This window comes from Neofelis nebulosa, chromosome 9 (assembly GCF_028018385.1).
Source record: "Neofelis nebulosa isolate mNeoNeb1 chromosome 9, mNeoNeb1.pri, whole genome shotgun sequence".
Classification (NCBI taxonomy): Eukaryota; Metazoa; Chordata; class Mammalia; order Carnivora; family Felidae; genus Neofelis; species Neofelis nebulosa.
In genome coordinates, this window is record NC_080790.1 from 36608381 (window position 1) to 36633385 (window position 25005).

Genomic DNA, 25005 nt, shown 5'->3' on the forward strand with positions numbered 1-25005 from the left:
TTAGCTCTAGCAAGGCCTTAAAATGTATTTTGCCCAATAGTAATACAAGGACAGAGCCTTCTATTTGGTTGGTGTTTATCTGTTATATCCTTTCACTTTAAACTTTTCTGTTATTGTGTTGTATTGTTTCTTATAAATAACATATATCTGGTTTTTAAATTTAATTTACTCTGACAACCTCATTTTTATCTTTTTAGTCTCAGTATTTATTGTCATCACTGATATATTTGAATTCATTTCTTCCATCTTACTCTTTGCTATTTTTGTGTCTTATCTCTGCTTGTTTGGACTTCTTACTTTCTTTCAGATTTATTATTTCTGCCCCTTTTCCACTCTTCCCTCGTCTGGTTTTCATTCTAATTATGTTCATTTTGTGGTCAACCTAGCAATCAAAAATTTGTTAATGTTTATTTCTTTAATTTGAGAGAGAGAGAGCAGGGGAGGTGCAGAGAGAGAGGGAGAGAGAGAATCCCAAGCAGGCTCCCTGCTGTCAGTGCAGTCTGACATGGGACTCGATCTCATGAACTGCGAGAGCATGACATGAGTCAAAATCAAGAGTTTGACGTTCAACTGGCTGAGCCACCCAGATGCCCCCAATCTGGCAATTTTATTATGCACATTTAGCATGTGAAGTTGAAAGTTAATTATCATCTTTCTTCCAACAACACAGGGCTTAGATTGCTTTCCCTAAATACCAGTTCCCCACCTCTGTGCTATTGTGTCCATTACTTCAGCGCTATGTTTTTTAATTCCACCAACTAGCCTTTGTATTTATTATTCTATGGAACCACGGTTTCTTTAGAACTTTTGCCTTCTACCAGTGTCTTTGCTTACAATTCCTTCTGGCATCTCTTGAGCCATTGCCCTTACCCCTGCGTTCAGAATACCATTTAGTGTGGGTCTGGGGTAGTGAACTTCAGTTTTATTTGTCTGAATGTCTTCCTTTTATGCTCAGCCTTAAAAGATTAAGTACTATTAGGTATAGATTTCACGGTTGGCAGCTATTTTCTCTCAGTATTTTCAAGTTTTTACAATTATTCTGGATTCCCTTGTCACTGAGGAATCAGATATCTGTCTAATTTTTCATGGCAAGCTATTGCGGGGGGTGGGGATCTCTGCTTCTTTCAAGATAGTTTATTTTTTGGTGATCTGTGATTTGACTTAATGTGCCTAAGTATTGTTTTTTTTTTTTTTTCAATATATGAAATTTACTGTCAAATTGGTTTCCATACAACTATTTGGGGTTATTTGAGTTTGCTAAATATGTGGATTTGTGTCACTTGATCATTTTGGAAATTTTAGGTCATTGTTATCTCCGTGTTCTTGATTTTATCCACTTCTAGGTATATTAGGCTAATATCTATGTGTGCTACCTCTGCAGGTTTGATTCTGTTATGGTCTAGCTCTTCTGATTATTCTTTATTTCCCCTTGTGATTTGTGATTTTTTTTAAATTGATCCCGTGATATTTGGAACTTCATCTGGATAGTTTTTTCAGGACAGTGAGGATCTATATTTACCTCTACCAGCTGCCCGATGATCTCAACAACCCACTTTAAACTGGCTCCTTTGTTTGGGACTTTGAGGGGCCTCATAGGAAGTATGGATTCTGGCCACAGAGCCATGGTTGAAAACTCTAAGGAAAGATGTTTTCTGCACCTGCCCCCTCCCCCCCCCCCGCCCCCCACAGCCAGAGCTAAGACTAGCCAAGTTCCTCATTATGTTCTTGGGTGAGGGGTGGTGTTTTCTTATTTCACCCACGGTAGGTGTTGTTTTCCAGGAGACTATGTATATGTAGGGGTCTTTACATAACCTCTTATCTGGCCTCAACACATGGTACCCTCTTGGAGTCCGTGGTCTCTCATTGTGTCCAGCCTGTGAAGGTTTCTCTTTATTAGCTTAACCATGCATTCAAAATGATTTTTTAAAAATATTTTATGAGTAGGGCACCTGGGTGGCTCAGTTGCGTGTCTGACTCCTGATTTTGGCTCAGGCCATGATCCCAGGGTCGTGGGATTGAGCCCTGTGCCAGGCTCTGATTTTGTGATTTCTACTGGAGAATTAAAAAAAAAAAGAATATCTAGCCTGCCATATTGCCAGAGACAAATCTAACTTCCCCTCCTCCATGCTCCCTAAACAGTTTTAGTCCAGCTGCCATTGATTCCCCATGGCTTAGTCCAAAGGACACTTCTCGGTCCTCACCCGCCAAAGCATGCCTGTTCCTCCTGGACACATTCTCAGCCTTCAGGACACAGTACCCTTTGGCTTTCTTCTGGCTTCTTTGTCTTCTTAGTCTCCTCTGCCAGTGTTCTTCTGTGTGACCTCTGAATGTTGGCATTTTTCAGAATGTGAGCCTGAGTCCTCTCTTCTGTGTGTATTCACACATTCTGAGTGTATTCACACTCTTGATGAGCCCGTCTTCTCCTGAGGTTTTAAATACGACCTGTATGGTGAGGCCTTTCTAATTTACATATCCATCCCAGACCCCTTTTCACATGTCCGGAGTCTCGTATCTGACTTTCATCGCTCACAGACTCTCATACCTCACACCGACGGACGTGAAAATTTGATCTTTCCCTCAAATATCCTTCTGCCCCAGGATTCTCCAACTCAGTAGACACCACACCATACACCTACTGTTCATGTGGCCCAGGCTTCCTTGTTCTCATGCCCACTCTCAATCCTCTCCGAGCCCTTCTCCCTCCACCTCCATGCCCCCATGTCTCCCATCCATGCCACCAACTAGCCCAACTTCTCTCTCTCTCTAGGCTGTGTTCACGCAGCAGCTAGAGCCAACTTGTAAAGTCACAAGTTATCTCACTCCAAAGCTCAAAATTATTTTATGGCTTAGCACCTACACTAACCTAAAATGAACTCCTGATGGCTCCCGAGTCACTTGACCCCTATCTACCTCTTCTACCTTAACTTTGGGCCACTCTCCCCCAACTGACCACCTCCAGCTCAGCCTTCTTCCTAGTCCCTGAACATTCTGTGCTTCTTCTTGGCCTCAGGGTGTTTGCACATGCTGTTCTTTCACCGGGAGCAAGCTTTCTCCATTCCTGGTGTGGCTGACTCCTCTTCTTTAAGTTTCCAAGTTAAACAAGCCCTCTGAAAATATTCTTCAACATCTATCTAGGTTAGAAGAGGTCTTTCTCGTTATTTTTTCCCTATGGAACCCAGATCTTCTCCTTTCTGGCACTTCCCAGAGATTGTTTAATTGCCTATTTTATTTGTCTACCTGACCAACACCTATCTCTCTCCTGCAACACATGTCTGTGGTTGCAGTGGGTAGCATAGGGCCTGCGAAGTGAGACCCTCACTATACCTTTGGTGACAGGACCTATGAATGAACTCCCTCCTCTCCGTTTCCCCAGTTTATAAGCCCTGACACTGTAGGGTCATCTCAAAGCAAACAGGGCAGGGCGGGACAACTCGTCGTCACCTCCATAGGAACATCCGTCATCTGCTGGGCGTTGAACTCTGGCTGTCAGAAGATCCCACTCAGACCACGGCTGTCACAGGAAAGGCTGTATTGAATCTCACACACATCGGCTGACCTTGCACATGGGCTCTGCCCCATTCAAGGTGTGGAGATACATAGGCATAAATTAACACAACTCTAAGAAACAGTCCATCCTGTATTTCCAATTGACCCTCCTCTTACAAATAAGATTGATTTCTGTCTGTTTCTTCTCCTTCAAATTAACAAGATTTACTCTCAATTTGTTTAAAAGGAAGGAAGAAAGCCTGTTTCTAATTTGTTCTTATCCATTTATTAAATATAATCATATAGTAAAAAAATTCAGAGATGTTAAAAACAGCAGGAAAATATTAAACTTGCAGTGTACAAAGCTTGAATCATAAAATATGTTTCATGGGGCTCTTACTGAAATGGGACACAACCTTAATGACATTCGCAATTACTTGCTAAGAGGCTCGATGTAACCCAGAAGGCAGAGATAGAGTAACACATCTACCCAGCGTGCTCTCTCTTCATGGAGACCAGATTCCGGGCTACATTGCCCCCTGAGGATTCTGTTGGCTTTGGGAGCGTGGAGTTTAGAGTTCCCTCTGTCTATTCTATATTTCTTTTTTTAATTAAGAGTGAAATAAGCTAATGGAAAATATTATTCACTTTTTTGGAGATGAAACCTGTTTCTTCCCTCACTTCCCTCCTTTCTCGCATCTGCCTCCCCCACCAGAAATGTATAAGCAAAATGCCCCTACTTAGGAGTCCGGTGTGGAAAAAAAAGAAGATTCATGGGACTACCATTTCATTTCCCAACATGCTGTCGAGTACCTTGAGATGATGGCTTCGAGAAGGATTTCCTTGGACTCCCAAAGGATATGTCGACGTCGGAGAAGCAGTTCACATTGATTTCTTGCTCTGTGTGTGTGCACACGCCCCCTGCACTGCCTCAGTCTGCTTGGTCTGCCGTGACCACGTATGTCAGACTGAATGCCTTAAAAAACAGAAATTTATTCTGGAGGCTGAAAGTCCAACATCAGGCTCTTTCTTGGCAGGGGTGGTTTCTTCTGAGGCTTCTCCATGTGGTTTGTAGATGACATGTCTTCACATGGTCTTCCCTCTATGTGTCTCTGCCTCAGTGTCCTCTGCTTAGAAAGACACCTGGAGGGGCACCTGGGTGGCTCAGCGGGTTAAGCATCCAACTTTGGCTCAGGTCATGATCATGCGGTTCATGGGGTCGAGCCCTACGTAGGGCTCTGTGCTGACAGCTCAGAGCCTGGAACCTGCTTCAGGTTCTGTCTCTCTCTCTCTCTGCCCCTCCCCTGCTTGTGCTCTGTCTCTTTCTCTCTCTCTCTCTCTATCTCTCTCTCTCTCTCTGTCTGTCTCTCAAACATAAATAGACATAAAAAAAATCCTGATGAAGGTACAAAGTACCGGGTTATGACCCGGCATGGAAAGTATCTTAGGCTGCAGAGCCCAGGACTGCCCCTCAGCTTGCCACCGATGGGTGCTATATAGGTGACTATGAGGTTAACATATTTCCTCCTTCCCCAAATCCAGCACTCTTACTTTCCTGTCTTGCTCACCTGGTTCTGGCTTTCCTCACACCCAACTCACTCCTCAGCCTTCTCTAACTGTAACATGCTCAGTCACGTTCCCCCTCCCTCCAAAACACTCCGTGGGTCCCTTTGCCCAGATCTGATCTGCTGGTTTCCCAGTCCCGCCCCACTTTCCTCCTCCTAACACTTGTCTCTGCCCTCGCAATCTCGGCTCCTATTCCAAGCCTTTTTCTTGGGGGCTTTCCTTCCCAGACACCCTTTTATCTCCACATCCTGAGATTACAGATGACTTTATCTTTTTTTCTGTTGGGTTTTCCTGTGTTCTGGTTTTTTAAAATAATGCTTATGTATTGCTTTTAGTCATTTATTAAAAACCTCAAGTTCATTTTTAATTAGAAAATCACACACACACACACACACACACACACACACACACGCACACACACAGTGGTTATAATCATTTGTCTCCAAAGAATTCAGGGTCCCAAGTTTAGAATTTAGTCTCTCCAGAAGACGGCTGCAAGTCTGCATTGAGTAACTTCTCTGCATTGCGTGTCTCTCCTTAAACTTGAGAGCGTGTTCACACGGAACGCAGCTGCCTAGAATTTGTTGAACCTTGTTAGTTTCTCAACGGGTCACCTCGGATACTTCAAGGATTTAGATTTTTATGAGGGTAGGTCTCTCTGGCCTAGTCTAAGGAAATTCGATCAGAACTATGCCCTTGGTAGTTTCAGGAGATTGGAAGCGAGGTGCTGGCCACAACCGTGTCTTGCACGCAGTTGGCTTTGGGTTTTCTCCGTGCCGTTTCTCCTTCAGCTGCCGGCAAGCTCTGTGAGGGCTGTGGGCCTTGTGCCTCAGCTCCGTCCAGGCCTTGGAGAGTCTGGAATCATTGAGAAGCAGCGATGCGGTTTTACTCGGGTTTCAAACATGCGGAGGATTTCAATGTTGAGTTTCGCCATCCGGAAGAGAAATAAATGATACTGCGTTGGAAGAACTAATATATAAGATGGAGCATCTTCATGTTCTCAGGACTCTATTGCCCCTTCTCTGAGAGGCTGTCAGTATTCATTTGCTGATTCCGCTGCGTCTTGAGTAGATTATCCCTCAGGTCATTTTACAGCCTTGTGGCCTGGCTTCCTGGAGCGGAGTGTGAACAGATTCAGAAGTGTCAGAGAACGGCAAAGAATTGGACACTCGCACCCCTACTGGGATAGACCGGAGCACAGTTCTCGAAGACAAAGTATGTTGTTCCCTCAGAATCATTCTTTTGAGCACTTAGCAACTATGCTTCTTAAGTACAAAGGCTTCTTCCCAATACCGAGGTGATATATGTAGTGTTTTCTACACCAGAACTTAGGAGATTATTCAAGAACATTCCAACATGGCTCTCAAGCTTCACTTTCTTCGCCTGTGAGATGGGGTGATGTCTCACGTGGCTGTTGTGAGAAAAAAAAGAGGACTATGTGAAACAGCCAGTGAAATTCGGGTAGAGCACCCAGTCCAGAACCTAGTTGTAGCGGGCACTCGAGGAATGGCGGTGTCACAACGATGAACGTGAGTCAGCTGTGGCCTTGTGGCAGGGAAACATTCTGGAGCCTGGTCACATTCAGTGGGCACCTAAGTTTACGTGGTCTGCCTGTGGGGCGGGTTTATCCCTGTGGTTATGGGGCAGGGGCTGGGGAGGTTCGCAATGTTATTGATTTATTTCTCCGTAAATACAGCCTGTTTACGTTTATGTAACTGTGAAGGAGTCCTGCAGATGCTTACACTGTGCGCTTCGGCCTGCGTAGACCGCTGTGATGCTGGCCTGGGTGGGGGTCTGGGAAAGTAGGGGCATCTGAAGACGGCTCCCGGGTCAGGAAGCACTGACTGATGCTCCAGACTTCTGCAGGCAGCAACCCCCAGAAGTGCTGGCTTCTGTGACTCAAGTGGCCATTTTCAGAAAGAAAGCAAGGTACCCTGAGATGGGAGTGTATGGCTGCCCACGGGAGCGCCCTTCTGCGCTGCTCCGTGCGGCTTGCAAATTTCAGCAGAGGCTGAATCTTGTCATTCCCTCGCCAGAGCTGAAGTGCTAAATGCAAATAGTCCTGGGAGAAGTAGCCTGGCAGTCACCTCTGATATAACTTACTCAGGCAGGATTGATTTGTGGAAGCCGATTTTGAGAGTGGGAAAGATTCTAGACATTTAATGGGGAGAGCAAGGAACTGGAAGAAATACCGTGCAGGGGCCTTCAGAAGGGGAAGGGCCCGAGGCCAAACACAGGCAAACTTTGCTGCTCTATGTTTTGCCTGGGGCCGATCGACTTTCTCCTGAGCAGCTGCTTCTCCCAGTTTGTGTGCAGAACTACTGTCAACACTTTGAAAATGAGCAGCAGGCTACTGCCATTTAAATAAGGATTTCAGGAAATAAAAAAAGAAAAAACACTAGCTGGAAACTGGGGTGTGAATTTATGACTCAGAGTAGTTAATGATATTAACACGCAGAGTGGCAATTTAGGATTTTTGTGTGGTGTCCCGAGAATCAGGTACATTTGCTAATTTCGAAAAGGTTGGGGTGGAGGAGGCATCATTCTCCTGCATATATTTAGGGCACAATCACTAATTTCTTGACATTTATTAGAATTCATAAGATTTGGAAGAGAGGTAGAAAAAAATCAGCACAATTTGTTGAAATATTTTGGGGGAAAAATGTGACATGACTATGTCCAAATGTTTTTACTAATAATGAAGGCAAATCTGAAATAATATTTATAGATCAAAAGCAAGTGTGATGGCTTAAAACTCTTAGAATGGTTACTCTGGGCAGGAGAACTATAGTTACTGTATTCTTTTCCATTTTCTGTATTTTTGTATAATTTCAAAGAAAAGGTTAGTCTTTTATGATGATGGGATTGCACATTTAAAATATATTTCTTTTCTTTTTTCTGCAATAGGGTTACATGATGGAAAACCAAATCTCAGGCCTAAAATGTGACACGGATGTGTTTGTAACTTTTGAAGGCGACAATGTTGTTATGCTGCAGGTAAGATTCAGGAAATGTTTATTCTTCTTTTTATTTATTTATTTTTTTAATTTTTTTTAACGTTTATTTATTTTTGAGACAGAGAGAGACAGAGCATGAACGGGGGAGGGTCACAGAGAGAGGGAGACACAGAATCTGAAACAGGCTCCAGGCTCTGAGCTGTCAGCACAGAGCCCGACGCGGGGCTCGAACCCACGGACCGTGAGATCGTGACCTGAGACGAAGTCGGACGCTTAACCAACCGAGCCACCCAGGCGCCCCTATTCTTTTTTTTTTAAAAAAGTTTATTTATTTACTTTGAGAGAGAGAGAGTGAGCATGCATGAGTGTGTTAGTGCTAGTAGGGGAGGGGCAGATTTGGAGGGAGAGAGAGAATCCCAAGCAGGCTCTGCACTGTCAGCACAGAGCCCGACATGGGGCTTGATCTCATGAACCTTGAGATCATAACCTGTGCTAAAATCAAGAGTCAGTGCTCCTCCCAGCAGGTGCCCTCCTCAATGCCCATCACCCACTTACCCGTCCCTCCAACCCCCATCAACCCTCAGTTTATTCTCAGTTTTTAAGAGTTTCTTATGGTTTGCTTCCCTCCTTCTCTTTGTTTTTTCCTCTTCCCCTCCCCTAGGGTCTTCTGTTAAGTTTCTCAGGATCCACATAAGAGTGAAAACATATGGTATCTGTCTTTCTCTGTATGACTTATTGCATTGGGTGTTGTATGGAAACCAATTTGACAATAAATTTCATATTAAAAAATAATAATAAAATAAAAAATAAAAACAAAATAAGCAAATAGACATACAAGAAAGGACTTGTTGGCTGGAAGACTCCTCTGATTATTACTCAAAATGCTAATAAAGTCCCTGTGCACAAACAGCTAAAAAAAAAAAAGAAAGAAAAGAAAAGAAAAAGAGTCGGATGCTTAACTGACTGAGCCACCTAGGTGCCTCTTGGAAATGTTTATTCTTCTTAAACAGTGTAACTTTCAAGATTAAGAGTTACCCAGAAATCTAAAGTGTTCCGTACGTTTTATTTTCATCTGATGTCTTCATTTAATTGGTAGGTGTTTTCCTGTTAAGCGCTTGATCTTTGCAGTAGTTGAACACGGGATGAAATTATTTCTCTCCTAGCTGATCTTTGACATTGAACTATATCTTTTTTGCTTTAAGAAAACAGCTTCTTAGACACAATTAGTCAGTTCTTGTACCGGGAAGGCTATTCCAAAAGAGTATATGAAGACCCAGAAGATGAACAGGCACAAAGACATGAAAAGGCAATTTACAAAAGGAGGGCAATTGATCAACCTCAGTGGCGATCAGAGAAATGCACATTAGGGCATACTATAATACTGTTTTCTCTATCAGACTGATTCATGTTTAAGAGTATATTGAAGTCCCAGTGTTGTTGAGAACAAAAGGGGCACTCTTCCATGTTCCTATTAGGCTGTGTGTGATTCTACTTCTGGGACTATCTAAGGTAATAATCCTAAAATACAGAAAAACGTTAAGGCACAAACGTTTTCATTAGTACATTATTTATTACAGCAATAATGTTGGAATCTAAATTTTCAACAATAGGAAAATGATTATGTAAATCATCTTCTGGCCACTCAGTTGGGAATTATATAGCTTTTAAAATTGTACTTACAAAGAGTTTATTACAGAAATTAAAAACTTATGATATGGTAAGTAAAAATGATATAAAATTATATATACAATGTGATCGTAATTTGGTGTTTTTAAAAAAGAAAAATAGGGACTTCTGGTTCTGCTAAGATGGAATGGCCCTATTCCTCCCAGGTTCTCCCTGTTAATAATTAATACATAATTATACATATTACATGATATACATATACATATACACACATACATATACATAATACATAATTAATACATAAATACATAATTAATACATAATTAATACATAATACAGCAAACAAATGTAAGAAAATTCTGAAAGAGAGAAGGAAGAAAGCAGGCTGCCTAGAGATCTTGGAGCTGGGGGAAGGCAACGGCTGTAAGTTTTCTGGGTTTCGTTATTGTCTCCCCTAAATCCTGGATAGGGCATATATGTATGCCCTGAATCTCTAATAGGCACAAACTCCAGGAAGAGCCTGTTCTCCCCAGCCAAAGGATAGGGAAGATGGTGGCCTAACAGTCATAATAATCAAACAAACCAAAACCAAAACCAAAACAAACAAACAAACAAACAAACAAAAAACCCCAACCCCTTCCAAAAAAACAAAAACACCTTTCTAGAAATACCCTCCCTACATCAGTCAAACAAAAGAGAAAAACTGAACACACACACACACGCGCGCGCGCGCACACACACACACACCTATTTCAGCAGGGCCTGGCAGGAACTGATCTTTCACCTGACCTCTGATCCAAGGAAGTAGGCAGAAGCAGGTAGCAGGTAGCACTGCCATTACCCAACCTGGTGCTATTGGTGGGGCTGGGCAGAGATCTAATATTCTATCCCCTGCCTAGTGGAAGCAACTGGAAGTCAGATTTTTACATCAGGGTAATGTCAGCAGGGCCCATTGGTGAGCTAAGCCTCCACCTCTACTCAGCAGCAGCAAGACCCTTTGAGGTGATGTAAAATGAAGCAAATTACCAGTATGATTTAACCCTGTACCCCAGTGTTTGCAGGATCCAGTGGAGAGTTGAGCCCCTCCTTCCACAAATAGAATGGAGGTCACCAACTAGACTAACCCAGGAGGTATGATAAAAAAAAAAAAAAAACCCAAGAAGATTCAAATAACCAATATTAGGAATGAACATGGATATGTCACTAGGTATCTTGCAGGAATTAAAAGAATAATGAAGGAATACTAGAAAACAACTTTACATTAATACATTTGATGACTTAGTCAAATTGACCAATTCCTCAAAAACCACAAACACCAACTTGAAATGGACAACCTGAATAGTCCTACAATCTCACAAATTGAATTTTTATTAATAATAAAATACGTCCTCAAAAAGTCTCCAGGCTTAGGTTTCATTGAAGAATTCTGTCAAACATTTGAAGAAGAATTTTGCACAATCTCTACCAGAAAATAGGAAAGAAGGGAACACTTCCCAACTCATTTTATATAGCTTGTATTACTCTGAAACCAAAAGCAGACATTACAAAAAAGGGAAAAATACACATCAATAAGTCTCATAAATTTAGATATAAGAATCTTCAACAAAATATTAACAGATTGAATCTAACAGTGTATAAAATGAATTATACACCATCACGAAATGGAATTTATTCTTTATATGCAAGACTGCTTTAGCATTCAAAAATCAATTGTTGTAGTCCATCGTATCATTAGACTATAGGAGAAAAAAATCACGTGGACATATTGGTTTCCACAGTTAAAGTTTTTGACGAAATCACAGTGTAAAATCTTATCAAACCAGGATTAGGAAGGAACTTCTTTCACTTGATAAGAAATATAAAAAATATAAGCAACATCATGCTTACTGGTGAATCACTGGATGCTTTTCCCCTAAGGTCAGGAACAAGTCAAGGATGTCCACTGGCACCACTGTTATTCAACATAGGGCTGGAAGTTATACCAGCGCAATAAGGCAAGAAAAAGAAATAAAAGACCTAGATATTATAAAGGAAGAAATAAAAACTGTCCCTGTTTCCACATTATATGATTATCTACATAGGAAATTCAGAGAAGCTATCCCCAAACTCCTATAACTGAGTTCAGCAAGACTGCAACATATAAGATCAATACACAAAAATCAATCTCATTTCTATATACTAATAACAAGCATGAAAACTGAAATTAAACACACAATATTATTTACAATTATCCCAAAGAAAATGAAATACTTAGGTTTAAATTCAATTGACATGCATAGGATCTATATGCTGAAAATTACAAAATGCTTGAAAGAAATCAAAGAAATCCTAAATAAATGGAGAGACATACTATATTCATCAGTTGGAGGACTCTGTGTAGGAAGATGTCAGTTCTGCCCAAACTGATCTATAGATTTAACGAAATCCCCATCAAAATCACAACAAAGGTTTTTTGTAGACATAGACAAGTTTATTGACGACATCAAAACAGTGGAATAGGAGTTTTCTGCCATCTTACCCCCAGAGAACACCAATTTTGATAATCATCCAAGGGTAACAGTGCCTTTGTATAAGTCCATGAGTCCACCAAGTTCCAGCACATTGTTGGAGCAAAAAATAATCTGAGATTGGATGCATTGAAGAGAGTAAGAGGAACAGTTTCACTTTAGCCATGTTACCTCCCCCTTGAGGCAACACAGCTCAGTGACAAAAGAGATCTTTCGGCCTGTGATTTTCCTCACAGGGGAAAGTGAGAGTGTGTAAGTGAACACCCAGCTTCCCCAGACGTGTGGGACATTGCCCAAGAGACCCATTTCTTTCTCCTCTTACCCAGATTTCTGAGGTGTGTTGCATGACATGGACTGCAAGGAGTAGCTGGGAGAATAGCAGCCAGGGCTGACATCAGTCGGATATGGATCCTACTAACTGCTTTGCAGACACCTTCAGGAAACCCACTTATGAACCACTGGGGACACTTCACTTACAGATCTTCCAGCTTGGTCCACAGACACCCACAACACTCTACATGCCTAGTCACACTCATTGCTACTCCATGGCCAGTTATCAGTGTACATTCCCAAGGGCAGCAAGAGCCAGCCTCTGCAGACAGCTAGTGAGCGCCTGAAGAAAGCCAGCCTGACCCTGTGGGGTTAGAAGAAAGCATACAAACTTGAGCCCTCAGTACCACCCAAGGGGGGAGCAAACGAGAAGCTATAAGCACGAATCCTGGTTTTGCAGGATCAAAAAAAGTAATACAGTCTTAAGAACTATTCCCTAAGAGGGAATAAGAGGTGTGGAACATGTGTATCTATAGAAGGTCTGAGAAAGCTTCAATTCATAAGAGGACCGGTGGAAGGTATTTCTCTCCCAAAGCCAGTCAGTAAAGACTAGAGGAGGTGATAACTTCTTCAAATGTGAAGACAGCAGTGGAAGACTTCAAGGAACACGAGAAATGACACCACCAAAGGGACATACGGATTTTCTAGTGACTGACCCCAAAGAAATGGAGATCTGCAATTTTCCTGATAAGCAATGCAAAATAGCTGTTTTAAGGAAGTTCAATGAGCTACAAGAAAACACAGAAAGATAATTCAATGACATAAGTAATGCAATACATGAAAAAAATTAGAAATTTAACAAAAATATATGAATCATTAAAAAGAACCAAATAGGAATTACAAAGTTGGGAAATACAATGAATAAAGTGAAAGATGCAGTAGAGAACATCAACAGCAGACCTGATTGAGCAGAAAAAGATTTTGTGAAGGGGACTACAGATCATTTGAAATTATCCAGTCAGAGGAGAACAAAGGAAAAAAGAAGGAAAAAAAGTGAAGAAAGCCTACATGAACTATGGGCCACCATCAAGAGGAACAGTCTATGCATATTGGAATCTCAAAAGGAGAAGAGAGGGAGATAAGGGTAGAAAGTTTATTAAAGAAATCATGGTTGAGAATGTCCCAAATCTGGGGAGAGATTTGGATATCCAAGTTCAAGAAGCTCATAAGCCCTCCAAGACGTTCAACTCAAAGAGATCTTCTTCAATGTATATTATAATCAAATGGTCTAAATTAAAAGACAAATAATTTTAAAAGCAACAAGAGAAAAAAATCCTCAAATACAAGGGGACCCCCATAAGGCTGTCAGTGGATTTCTCAGCAGCAACTTTGCAGGCCAGGAGAGAGTGAGATGATATATTGAAATGCTGAAAGAAAAACACCCTGCTAAACAGAAATATTTAACCTAGCAAAGTTGTCCTTCAAAAATGAAGGAGAACTATAGACTTTCTCAAGCAACCAAAGCCGAGAGAGTTCTTCACCACTAGGCCTGCCTTAAAAGAGATGATGAAAGGAATTCTTTGAGCTGAAATGAAAGGACATGATTAGTAAGAAAACATAACACATAAAAATAGTAAAAGTAAGCATATAGCCAGATTCAGAATATTCTGATACTGTAATATGGTGGCATGTTAATCATTCAACCCTAGTATAAAGATTAAAGGACAAAGTATTAAAAACTAGTGTAACTACAATAATTTGTTAAGAGATACACAACATAAAAAGATGTAGAGGCATCTGGGTGGTTCAGTCAGATGAGCGTCTAACTCTTGATATAGGCTCAGGTCATGATCTCGCAGTTGTGGGATCAAGCCCTTTGTTAGGCTCAGCGCTGAGTGTGGAGTCTGCTTGGGATTCTCTCTCTCTCTCTCTCTCTCTCTCTCTCTCTCTCTCTCTCTCTCTAAAAAAATGTAAACCAAAAAGGTAGAATTTTTGTGTGTGATTGAAGTTGCTATTAGCTCAAAATATTTTACGTAGGTCTCATGGTAATTACAAAGCAAAAACCTACAGTAGACACGAAAGGTAAGAAGAAGAGAAGCAAAGTGATTTTCTCTATGGAAAATCATCAAATCACAAAGGAAGATGGCAAGAAGAAAAAAGGAGCAAGGAGACTACAAAACATCCAGAAAACAATAAGATGGTGTAAGTCCTTACATATAAATAATTATTTAAATGTAAACAGGTTACATTCTCTAGTCAAAAAGCATAAAATGGCTGAATGGATTAAAATAAATCCCACAAGACCCAAGTATATGCTGCATATAAGAGATTTACTTCAACTTTAAGGACATATAAAGGCTCAAAATGAAAGGATGGAAAAGATATTCCATGCAGATAGAAACCAAAAGGGAGCAGGGGTAGCTACGCTTATATCAGACAAAATAGAATTTAAGTCAAAATCTAATGGGTGGCAAGAAGGTCATTATATAATGATAAGTGGGTCAAGTCATTAAGAGGTTATCACAATTGTAAATATAATGGACCCAACATTGGAGTACCTAAGTATATTAAGCAAATGCTAATAGATCTGAAGGGAGAAATAGTACAGTAATTGTAGGAGACTTCAACATCTCACTTTTAATAATGCATAGGTCATTCAGATAGAAAAGCAATAGGGAAACTTTAGACTGAAGTATACTTTAGATCAAATGGATATAACAGATATATACAGAACATTCCAGCCAACAACAGCAGAATGCACATTTTTTTTGTTCAAATGCATGTGAAACATTCTCCAGGATAGATCATGTTAGGTCACAAACAAATCTTAGCAAATTTCAGAAAATTGAGATCCTACCATGTATCTTTTCCAACCACAATTGTATGAAACTAAAAATCAATAACATACTCAACAGTGCAATGTTGAGAGCTTTTCCTCTAATGTCAGGAACAAGACAGGGTGCAAACTGTCACTGCTCCTACTGTACATAGTGCTGGAAGTCCTTGCCAGAGAAATTAGGCAAGAAGAAGAAAGGGCATCTAAATTGGAAAGGAAGAATTACCGTTGTTCTGTTTGCAGATGACATGATCTTGTATATAGAAATCCTAAAGAATCCACCAAAAATTTCTAGAACCAATAAATGAATTTAGTAAAGTTACAGAATGCAAAATCAACATACAAAATTCAGTTGCATTTCTGTACATTAACAACAAAATATCTGAAAAAGAAATAAAGAAAAGCGATCCCATTTATAACAGCATCAAAGACAATAAAATAGTTAGAACTAAATATAACCAAGGAGGTGAAAGATCTGAACACTGAAAACTATAAGGCTTTGAAGAGAGAAATTTAAGAAGGCACAATAGATAGAAAAATATTCCATTTCGTGGATTGGAAGAATTAATATTATTAAAATGTTCATACTACCCAAAGCCATCCATACATTCTACATAATTCCTATCAAAATTCCAATGTTATTTTTCACAGATAGAAAAAACAATCCTAAGATTTGTAGGAAACCACAAAGGACCCCGAATAGGCAAAGCAGTCCTGAGAAAGAACAAAGCTGGAGGCCTCATACTTCCTGATTTCCAACTCTATTACAAATATAGTCAAACGGTGGTGGTACTGGCATAAAGAAGGGCATGTGGACCAATGGAACAGAATCAAGAGCCCAGAAGTAAATCCATGCATGTGCAGTCAACTAATATCTGACAAGGGAGCTAAGAACACGCAGTGGAGAAAGGAAAATCACTTCAGTACCTGGTGCTGGGAAAACTGGATATTGACATACAAAAGAATGAAATTGGACCCCTGTCTTACACCACTCACAAAAATTAGCTTGAAATGGATTAGATACTTAAGCATAAGACCCGAAACTGTAAAACTTCCAGAAGAAAACCGATGTCTCCTAGACATTGGTCTTGGCAACAATTTTTTGGGTATGATACCCAAAACACAACAAAAGTGAAAGTAAACAAATGGAACTACATCATTCTAAAAAGCTTGTGCTCAGAAAGAAACAATCAACAAAATGAAAAGGCAACCTATAGAATGGGAGGGAATATTTGCAAACCATATATTGGATAAGGGGTTAATATACAAAATACACAAGGAAACCGTACAACTCAATGGCAAAAAAGAAAATAACCCAATTTAAAAATGGACAAAATACTGAATAGATATTTTTCTAAAGAAGACATAAAAGTGGCCAGAAGATATATGAAAAGGTGCTTAACATCACTAATCACCAGGGAAATGCAAATCAAAACCACAATGAGATAACAGGTTACACGTGTTAGGATGACTTTTATTAAAAAAAAAAAAAGATAAAAAATATTGGCAAGAATGCAAAAAAAAGAGAACCCTTGTACACTTGTGCACTGTTGGTAGGAATGTAAGTTGGTACAGCCAATATAGAAAATAGTATGGAGGATCTTCAAAATATTAAAAATAGAACCACTCTATGATCCAGCAACCCCACTCGTGTGTATATGTCCAAAGGAATTGAAACCAGTATCTCGAAGGGATCATCTGCACACCCATGTTCATTGTAGCATCATTCATAATAGCGAAGTTATGGAAACTAAGTGCCCATCAATGGATCAATCCATGCAAATATGCCCTACTGATTTTTAACAAAGTTGCAAAAACAGATCAATGCAGGAATGATAGCCTTCTCAAAAACTAGTGCTAGAGAAATAGAGCATACATAGGCAGTAAGATGAACCTCAGCCTAAGTTTCCTACCTTATAAAAGTTTTGACTCAAAATAAACTACTTAAATATAGAACATAAAATTATAAAAACTTCTCCAAGAAAACGTGAGAGAAAATCTTTGAGAGCTCAGACCAGAAAAAATTCTTAGATTTGACATCAAAAGCACAATTCATAAATGGAAGAAAAAAAACCCCTAGACTTTATCAAACTTAAAACCTTTTTCTTTGTGGAAGACTAGGAATAGGGATGAAAAGACAAGCTAAAGACTAGGAGAAAATATTTGCAAGCCATATATCCGACAAAGGACTTGGGTCTGGAATATAGAAAGAGCCCTCAAAACTCAACAACAAAAACCAATCCAATTATGAAATAGACAAAAGACATGAACAGACCTTTCACTGAAGAGGAATGCCAATGACAGATGGGACCATGAAAAGATAGGTAACATCCTTAGCCATCAGGGAATTGCACATTTAAACCACCATGAGATACCACGGTAAACCTATCAAAATGCTAATATTTTAAAAATATTAATAATATTTTTATAATGCCAAAAGAAGCAGAGAAACTGGATCACTCATATATACCCATTTACTAGTGGGTACATGAAATGTTACAGCCACTTTAGAAAAGTATGCAGTTTCTTAAGAAACTAAACATGTACTTACCATAAAACCCAGCAGTGATACTCTTGGGCATTTACTCTCAGAGAAGTGAAAACTTCTGTTTACACAAAAACCTGCATTGCACATGAGTGCTCATAGACAGTGTATTCGTAGTGATGCCAAACTGGAAACAACCTAAATGTCCTTCACTGGGTGACCAGTCAGACTGACAGTGGTATGTTCATGGAGTACTACTCAGCAAGAAAAAAACAAAGAATTGTAATACTCTCAACAACTTGGATGCTGAGTGAGAGAAACCAATCCAAAAAGGTCCCATACTGTATAATCCCATTTCTTAACATTTCTTTTTTTTTTAATTTTTAACATTTATTTATTTGGTGGGGAGGGGGGTTGCTGAGACAGAGGGAGAGAGAGAATCCTAAGCAGGTTCCAGGCTCCACGCTATCAGCATAGAGCCTGATGCAGGGCTTGAACACGCAAGCCATGAGATCATGACCTGAACCGAAGTCATATGCTCAACCGACCTAGCCACCCAGGCACCCGGATCCCATTTCTAGAACATTCTTGGAATGACAAAGTTACAGTGATGGAGATCAGGTCAGTGTTGCCAGGGGTGAGGGAGGGAAAAGACAGGGAAGTGGCTGTAATTATAAAAAGGTAGCATGAGGGATCTTTGGGATGGAAATTTTCTGTATCTTGCTTGTGGTGGTGGTCACATAGATCAACATACATGATAAAACTGCATAGAACTACACACACACACACACACACACACACACACACACATGCATGCATACACGCATACACACACATACAACTGCATGTAAAAGTAGCAAAAACTGAGTGACCTCTGTGGATTGTACCAGCATCGTTTTTCCTGGTGATATTGAACTGTGAACAATACAGTGTTCTGTAAGATGTTATGATAAAGGGTACATGGGGTCTCTCTGAATCCTTTCTTACAACTGCATTCTTACAATTACATGACAATAGAAAGTAAAGAAAAAACAAAAAATGAAAGAAGAAAACGAATAGAAAACTCTGCATGAATAAGTTTAAAAAAAAATAAAAATATTGGAGATCATTATGTTGTAAAGGCACTGGATGATTGAAAAATTGTTTATATTGAAATGAATTTTTATAATAAATAAAATTTACAATGAAGAAATGGCTAACTTAAAGAGTAATGCAGAAGTTTTTGGAATGCTATTCAGTTATAAGTTTAGTCTGTTGAAAACTAAAATGTTACAGGATACGTACTGGCAGCTCTCCCCTGCCCCCTTATTTTAGCTTTCAGAGATATCTATAGTTAAGCAAATAATTTAGGGGGAATTATTTAAGAATTGCCATTTAATTTGGGATAGACTGACAGTTCCCTGCTCTTTTTTTCTCCCTCCTACCTAAACGTTGCTTAAAAACAAAACAAAACAAAACAAAGTAAAACAAACCTCTCCTTCAGAATATTCACTAATCAGACATTGCACTAATCCACATTCTCCATCTCAGCTGGTGATCCAAGTGTGTGAGGTTTTTCAACAACCTTCTCTTTGGGGAGTATGTTTTAAACCTTAGCATGTGGTTCAGCACCACCTGAGTCTGAAGTTATGATTCAGTGCTTTAACTGCAAACTTTAGCTTGTGGGCACCGTGGACAGGTTGTTTTAGTTTACTTATGGGATGGTCACAGTTTCTCACTATGAATGAAAGTGGAAGCATAGGTAGAAATAGGGACTGCTTGCCATTTGTCATGTAAATGGGTGCACGAGCAATGAGAGGGATGGTCTGATGACAACAGTGGGCAGTAACGCAGGGATGCTGCGCTAGAGGGAGGCTGTGTGCCAGCACAAAGAGGCAGAGTATCCTTGCGGTAAGAACCCACAGAAAGACTTCAAGGTCCAGGCCGAGGAAGGAAGCCAGGAATGGTTCAGTCTGCTAGGAAGGAGATAGCCAATGACCTTCAAACCAGGTCGTTTTAAGGAACTTGACATAGTTCTGCAAAATGGAAAGCAGATGGGATGGAATTGATGAGTCAACTGAAGTGGAGAGGGCCTGAGGTGAGAGCTGTTACTTTGGGGTGTCTTTGGAGAGACACTGAGTCACAGGGATTGAGAGCAGAAGAGGGGTTGGTGCAGAGAGCCAGGCATTTCTGTAAAGGCCTGCCTCACAGCAAGGTGGCCAGGCTCCCACATCAGAGCACCTGACTGCACCAGTAACATCTGCCACAACTCTGGAAACCTGCTCCGGAAACGACACTTGATAGCCTTCCCAGGGAAGGTTTGGTCTCCTGGGGTGAGAGACTGAGACCCCTAAGCACATTAGCTCCGTGCTGGGGAGAGAGTCAGCCTGCCTGCTTGCCACCAGTTGAAACACCCTATAGGAAACCTATCAATCGACATGTCCTGTTTTGTTCCCAGAGCTTTCAGGCTACCTGGCACCACACAATGATGGCGAAGGTGGCTCTAGCTGCCTGCAGTGGTCAACCTGACCGCCTTCGACTTGAGTGTTGGAATCTGCCCATATTGGGGAGGCTACCTTCCTCTGGGCTGGATTTTGCTCTGATTCTACTTCCTGAAGTAGAAATAGAAAATTCAGGAGACTAGGGGACAGCAGAAAGTGGTCAGGGACTTTTACAGTATACCAGGCTTATCTACAGTGCTTTCAGCCCTCTGCCTGAAGGTGAGACTCTAGTGATCTTGAAAATGGTGGGGCTGCTCTCCCATGATTGAGGAGATGGGGACAGAGTAGGCATGCACTATAGAGTTTCTACAGGCTTTACATATTTCCCTTTAAGCAAGATGGAATGTCCTCTGACCCTTTCATCATTTTCCTGGGGCAGAGGTTGTAGGCCCTTGGTGAAATTTAATTACATCCTCCACCAAATCCAATTACTACCCACACCCATGAAATCCCATTATAACTTCCTTTGCTTCATTAGAGATACAGCAGGACAGGTGCCTTCCTAATCCGCTCTGGCAGATTTCCTAAAGATTATCATTCAGAGGCTTTGCATACATTGTTCATTACTCTGCAAGCAGAGCAAATATGCAAAAATGCAAATAACTTGTAGTCTAACTTGCTTAAAGACCATGTAAGCTTCTGGTTTCCCATAGGAAAACAGATTCCTTAGAGATTTTAGGCCCCCTCAGAGGTATTCTCCCAAACATATTCAGATATTTTTCTTTTGTTTTTCTTATTATTTCCAAATTTTACTTAGAAAAATTCCAAGTAGAAATTTCAAGAGAAAAATTGAAAGACTAGTACAGTAACTCTTGGACTATATTCTCCACTTGGGTATAGTCTCCACTGCCAAGTGTTAATACTTTGCTATATTTAAGTGTTCTCTCTTTCTCTCTTCTGTCTGTGTGTGTGTGTGTGTGTGTGTGTGTGTGTGTGCGCGCGCGCGCATGTGTAACCTGTGAAAGTAAATTGCAGACATCTCTAAAAACTTCAACATTCATTTTCTAAAATACAGTTTCTTACATGAGCACAATGCCATCATCATACCTAAGCAAATGAACAATAATTCTGTGATATTATCTAATGAGGATGATCAGACATTTAAGGAAAATCAACAATATCATAAAGAAGGAGCAAGATTAACAAACAGAACTGCTGGCACCGGAAGAAACAAAACAGAAAAATGAAAATGAATTAGTATCCTTAAAGACGTGTGACAACACTGCATCCATGAAAGAAGAACAGCCTGCTATGAAAAATGAGCATTACATTAAACCATAGTAACCACAGTGCAGAGAAACACAGTAAATTAAAGTTAGATGTTTGCAAATTTTTAAAAATCCAATAGAAGGGCTGAAGGATCAATTGAAAAAACATTTTTTTCAGAATGAAGATCATAAAAACCAGTGAAGGGAAATAAAAGGGAAAGGCTAAAAGATACGGATGATCAAACAGAGAAATCAATGACATTCCTGAAAGAGAAGACAGAGAGGCAGACAAAATTAGAGAAATAAAAGAAGAAAATCCTCCAGATCTGAAGAAAGGCACAAGTCTTGAAATTGGCAGGACCTAATGGAAAAGGTCACAGCCTAAAAGCAGCCTGGAGAATTTCAGATCACCAGGTAAGGACAAAGAGAAAGTCCCTAAATCCTAGACTGAAAAACACTTCAGGTTACTTACCAAGAAAAGAGAGCAGATTGACTCAGTCCTCTTAGCAGCAGTGCTGAAGGCTGAAACATTACTTCTCAAGTCTAACACACCCACACATCCCTAGAGATCCAGTTGACATTCAGATTCTGGGGTGGGTCTGGGGTTCTGTATTTCCAGCAAGCTCCTTGCTGAGACTGCTGACTTGCAGACCACATTTTGAGTGGCAAGAGTCTAAAATAAAATGAAACAATGCTTTTAGAATTTGGAAGAAAGTGGAGCTCCTGGCTGGTTCAGTCAGTAGAGCATGTGACTCAGTCTTGGGGTTGTTTGAGCTCCATGTTGGGTGTAGAGATTTCTTAAAAAAAAAAAAAAAAAAAAGGAATTTGGAATGAAGTTATCCTGAATGTAAAATTTCATAGGTAGCCACATTATTAATCAAATATGAAACAAAATAAAGATGTATAGATATTCAGTTGCTCAGTAAGTTTACCTGCCATGTACTTCCTGAAAAGTATTACTTGTCGATGAACTGCAGAAAAGCATAAAAGGAATTAAGAATTATAAAGAAATGTGTGCCTTCTGGAGCTAATCCCAGGGGAGTATGTATAAAGAAATACCTGGATGGTAGTTGTGTGGCAAGTCTGGAACACGATTAGTCCAAATTAGAACAGGAAGTCAGAGGGATCAAAAGAATGGCTTCAAGAGGGAAATTATTTCGGTTCAACAAATAGAATGATTAAGAAATAGGAAGATCTTAGTGATATGATGGAAAAGGCATATGTTTCTTCTTGAAACAAGGTGATGGGGTGGGGGGAAATCCATTAAGATTCCAGGAAAAATAAAACCACTCAAAAGAAGCATGCTCCAGATACGAAGCAAACTAAAACATGACATGAGAATCTGTTTCACCTTGACACTTGAAAGCTTCTCCTTCTAGCAGAACAAAACCCAGTTAAAAATGGTTGTTTTTGGAGTGAGGCCCTAGAGAAAAGGGATTGGGCAAGAGACTTTTACTTTTTGCTTAAGACCACTTAGTATGGCTCGAAGTTTAAAAATTGGGTATATTTAAAACCATTAAAAAAAATCCCTCCTTTAAGTATAAGAAGTGAGGAAAGAGAAGGAATGAAGAGTAACAAAAAAGGAAGACCTCTATGAGAGAGAGAACAAAGGCCGGTGTGTTTCTCTCTCTGTCACACACACACACACACACACACACGCACGCACATGCATGCACACCCCTTACCCTCCAGCCCTAGTGTTCTCCCCCCCCTCCACCACTGGAGAGAATTTCACATTCTCCTAGACAGCTGGGACCTCGGGGGTTAGAATGGGGCCTTGGGACCAGTATGATGTTAGATGAGGATAGAGCACTGGCTGAACCTGGACTCCCCCTGTTCCTGGAAGGACCCATGCAGTAAACTGGAAAGAACATTCTCTCTGGGGTCCCAACCTTCTGGTTGTAGCTGAGCAGCAGGTGGTGAGGTTGAGATGACAGAAGGAGAAAAGTGCAGATACCCCTAAAATCAAAGGTGAAATTTGGTTCAAACCCAATTGCAGGGTCATGGAGCACCAGTTCTAAAGGGCTTGAGATCTGGATGGCAAAAGCAGGGGTCTAAGGAGCGGCTGGTACAGGGGTTGATGGGGCTGTGGATAACACGTCTGCTTACCTGAAGGATCAGCTGCCTTCTTATTCTGAGGGCTCTTGGGGAGAAAGAAGAAAGGGGTAGGCTGAGGGCCTGCTGGACCCAGCAGAATCAGGGGCAAATGGTTCAAGAGATCTTCCCCAAGACCTGCAGATAGGGTTGTGCCCAGAATCACCTCTGATGATGGCAGTAAAAATTAAGGGGAAGTGCATGAAATGAGACCAGAGAGGCAGGCAGAGGCTGCCTAGTGAAGGATGTGAAGGTTATGGGTAGGGCAGCCAAGAGTAGGGTTGGGACCAAGTGTCACCCTCTAGGAAGGTGGTGGTGCCCAGGCCAGGGTGGTGGCATTGAAATGGAGTGAGGAGGACAGCTTGAAGATCTGCTTAGGGGATAGAACTGATATGAAGTATTTACAAAATGTGATCATTAGGGGGAACTTGGAGGGACTTGGGGACGATGCCGTCTTAGAAAAGCTAACCAAAGTAATTTGAACAGGCATTCTGTTTTTCTATTTTTTTAAATCCAATGACCAATACACAAAGCTGGCATCATTTTTTTTTCAAAACCAGATGTTGTAGCAGCTAAATATTGAACCCTGTCCTCGAGGACCCCACGTGTGAGATTTTGAAGAAAGGGAGCCTTCTGAATCTGGCCTACTTGTTTATCTTTCCTTGTCTGCTCCCCAAAGTGACTTCATTTTCTGTACAGTGAGTTTGGTCTTGGCATTGTTTTTCAAGTTGGGATCTATGAGTTCTTTACAAGAATGTGTTAATTATTTGTTTTAATTCTGATGATACTCTAAACAGAAATAATCTAAGTGAGTTATGTCAGTTGTCTGGATAACAACCACAAAACCAGAGACTGCTGGGGGATGCTGGCCTTCATCTTCATATTTGCAAGCCCTTTGGCACCAAATAACATTCACCTTGGTCACCAGGAACCAACGAAGAAGGAACCGGTGTAGGTTTTCTATGACTAAAACAAGGTCTTTGTGCCAGGTGAAGGCCAACGGGTTGGTATGATGTGCTGTTAACGGAAGGTTTCGTAGTCAGAGACTGGAAGGAGAAGGGCCTTTCCCCGCAGCCCCCAGTGGCATGGGGCATAGCCCATCCATAGGAACCCCACGGCCAGGGAGGGCCAAGTTCATGCTGCAAAACAGTCTGCCACATGTTATTAGGTCTGTTGATGTGAATCTCATTAGTTTTATAGTTTTGCTTGTATTTAATTTCATAGTTTATAATTGAACAAGAGCCACAGACATAAGGTGTTTACATCCGGTTAAATGTTTGAACATGTTTAAGGAACATTATAATTTGAAACAACTTAAGTCAACATTGGGGGTTAAGGAGAATTCTTGTTTTCCTTCAGAAGGGGTTTGTGCCTTACTCAAGATGTAGAAAACTTCATAGGGTTTCTTTTTTGTTTCGTTTTAACATTCTCCGTATTCCCATTTGTTTCTTTTGCTGCAGATTTAAAACTTCAGTTGCTTTACCTTTTAA

General features: G+C 40.6%; 1 protein-coding gene across 1 annotated transcript in view; it reads left to right on the plus strand.

Annotated features, from left to right (window-relative positions):
- Positions 1–25005, plus strand: part of ACOXL (acyl-CoA oxidase like) — a 341287-nt gene that overhangs the window by 186689 nt on the left and 129593 nt on the right. The window contains exon 13 of the mRNA XM_058683275.1: positions 7960–8049. Within this exon, the coding sequence (XP_058539258.1) occupies positions 7960–8049 (90 nt within the window). The remainder of the gene's footprint in view (positions 1–7959; positions 8050–25005) is intronic.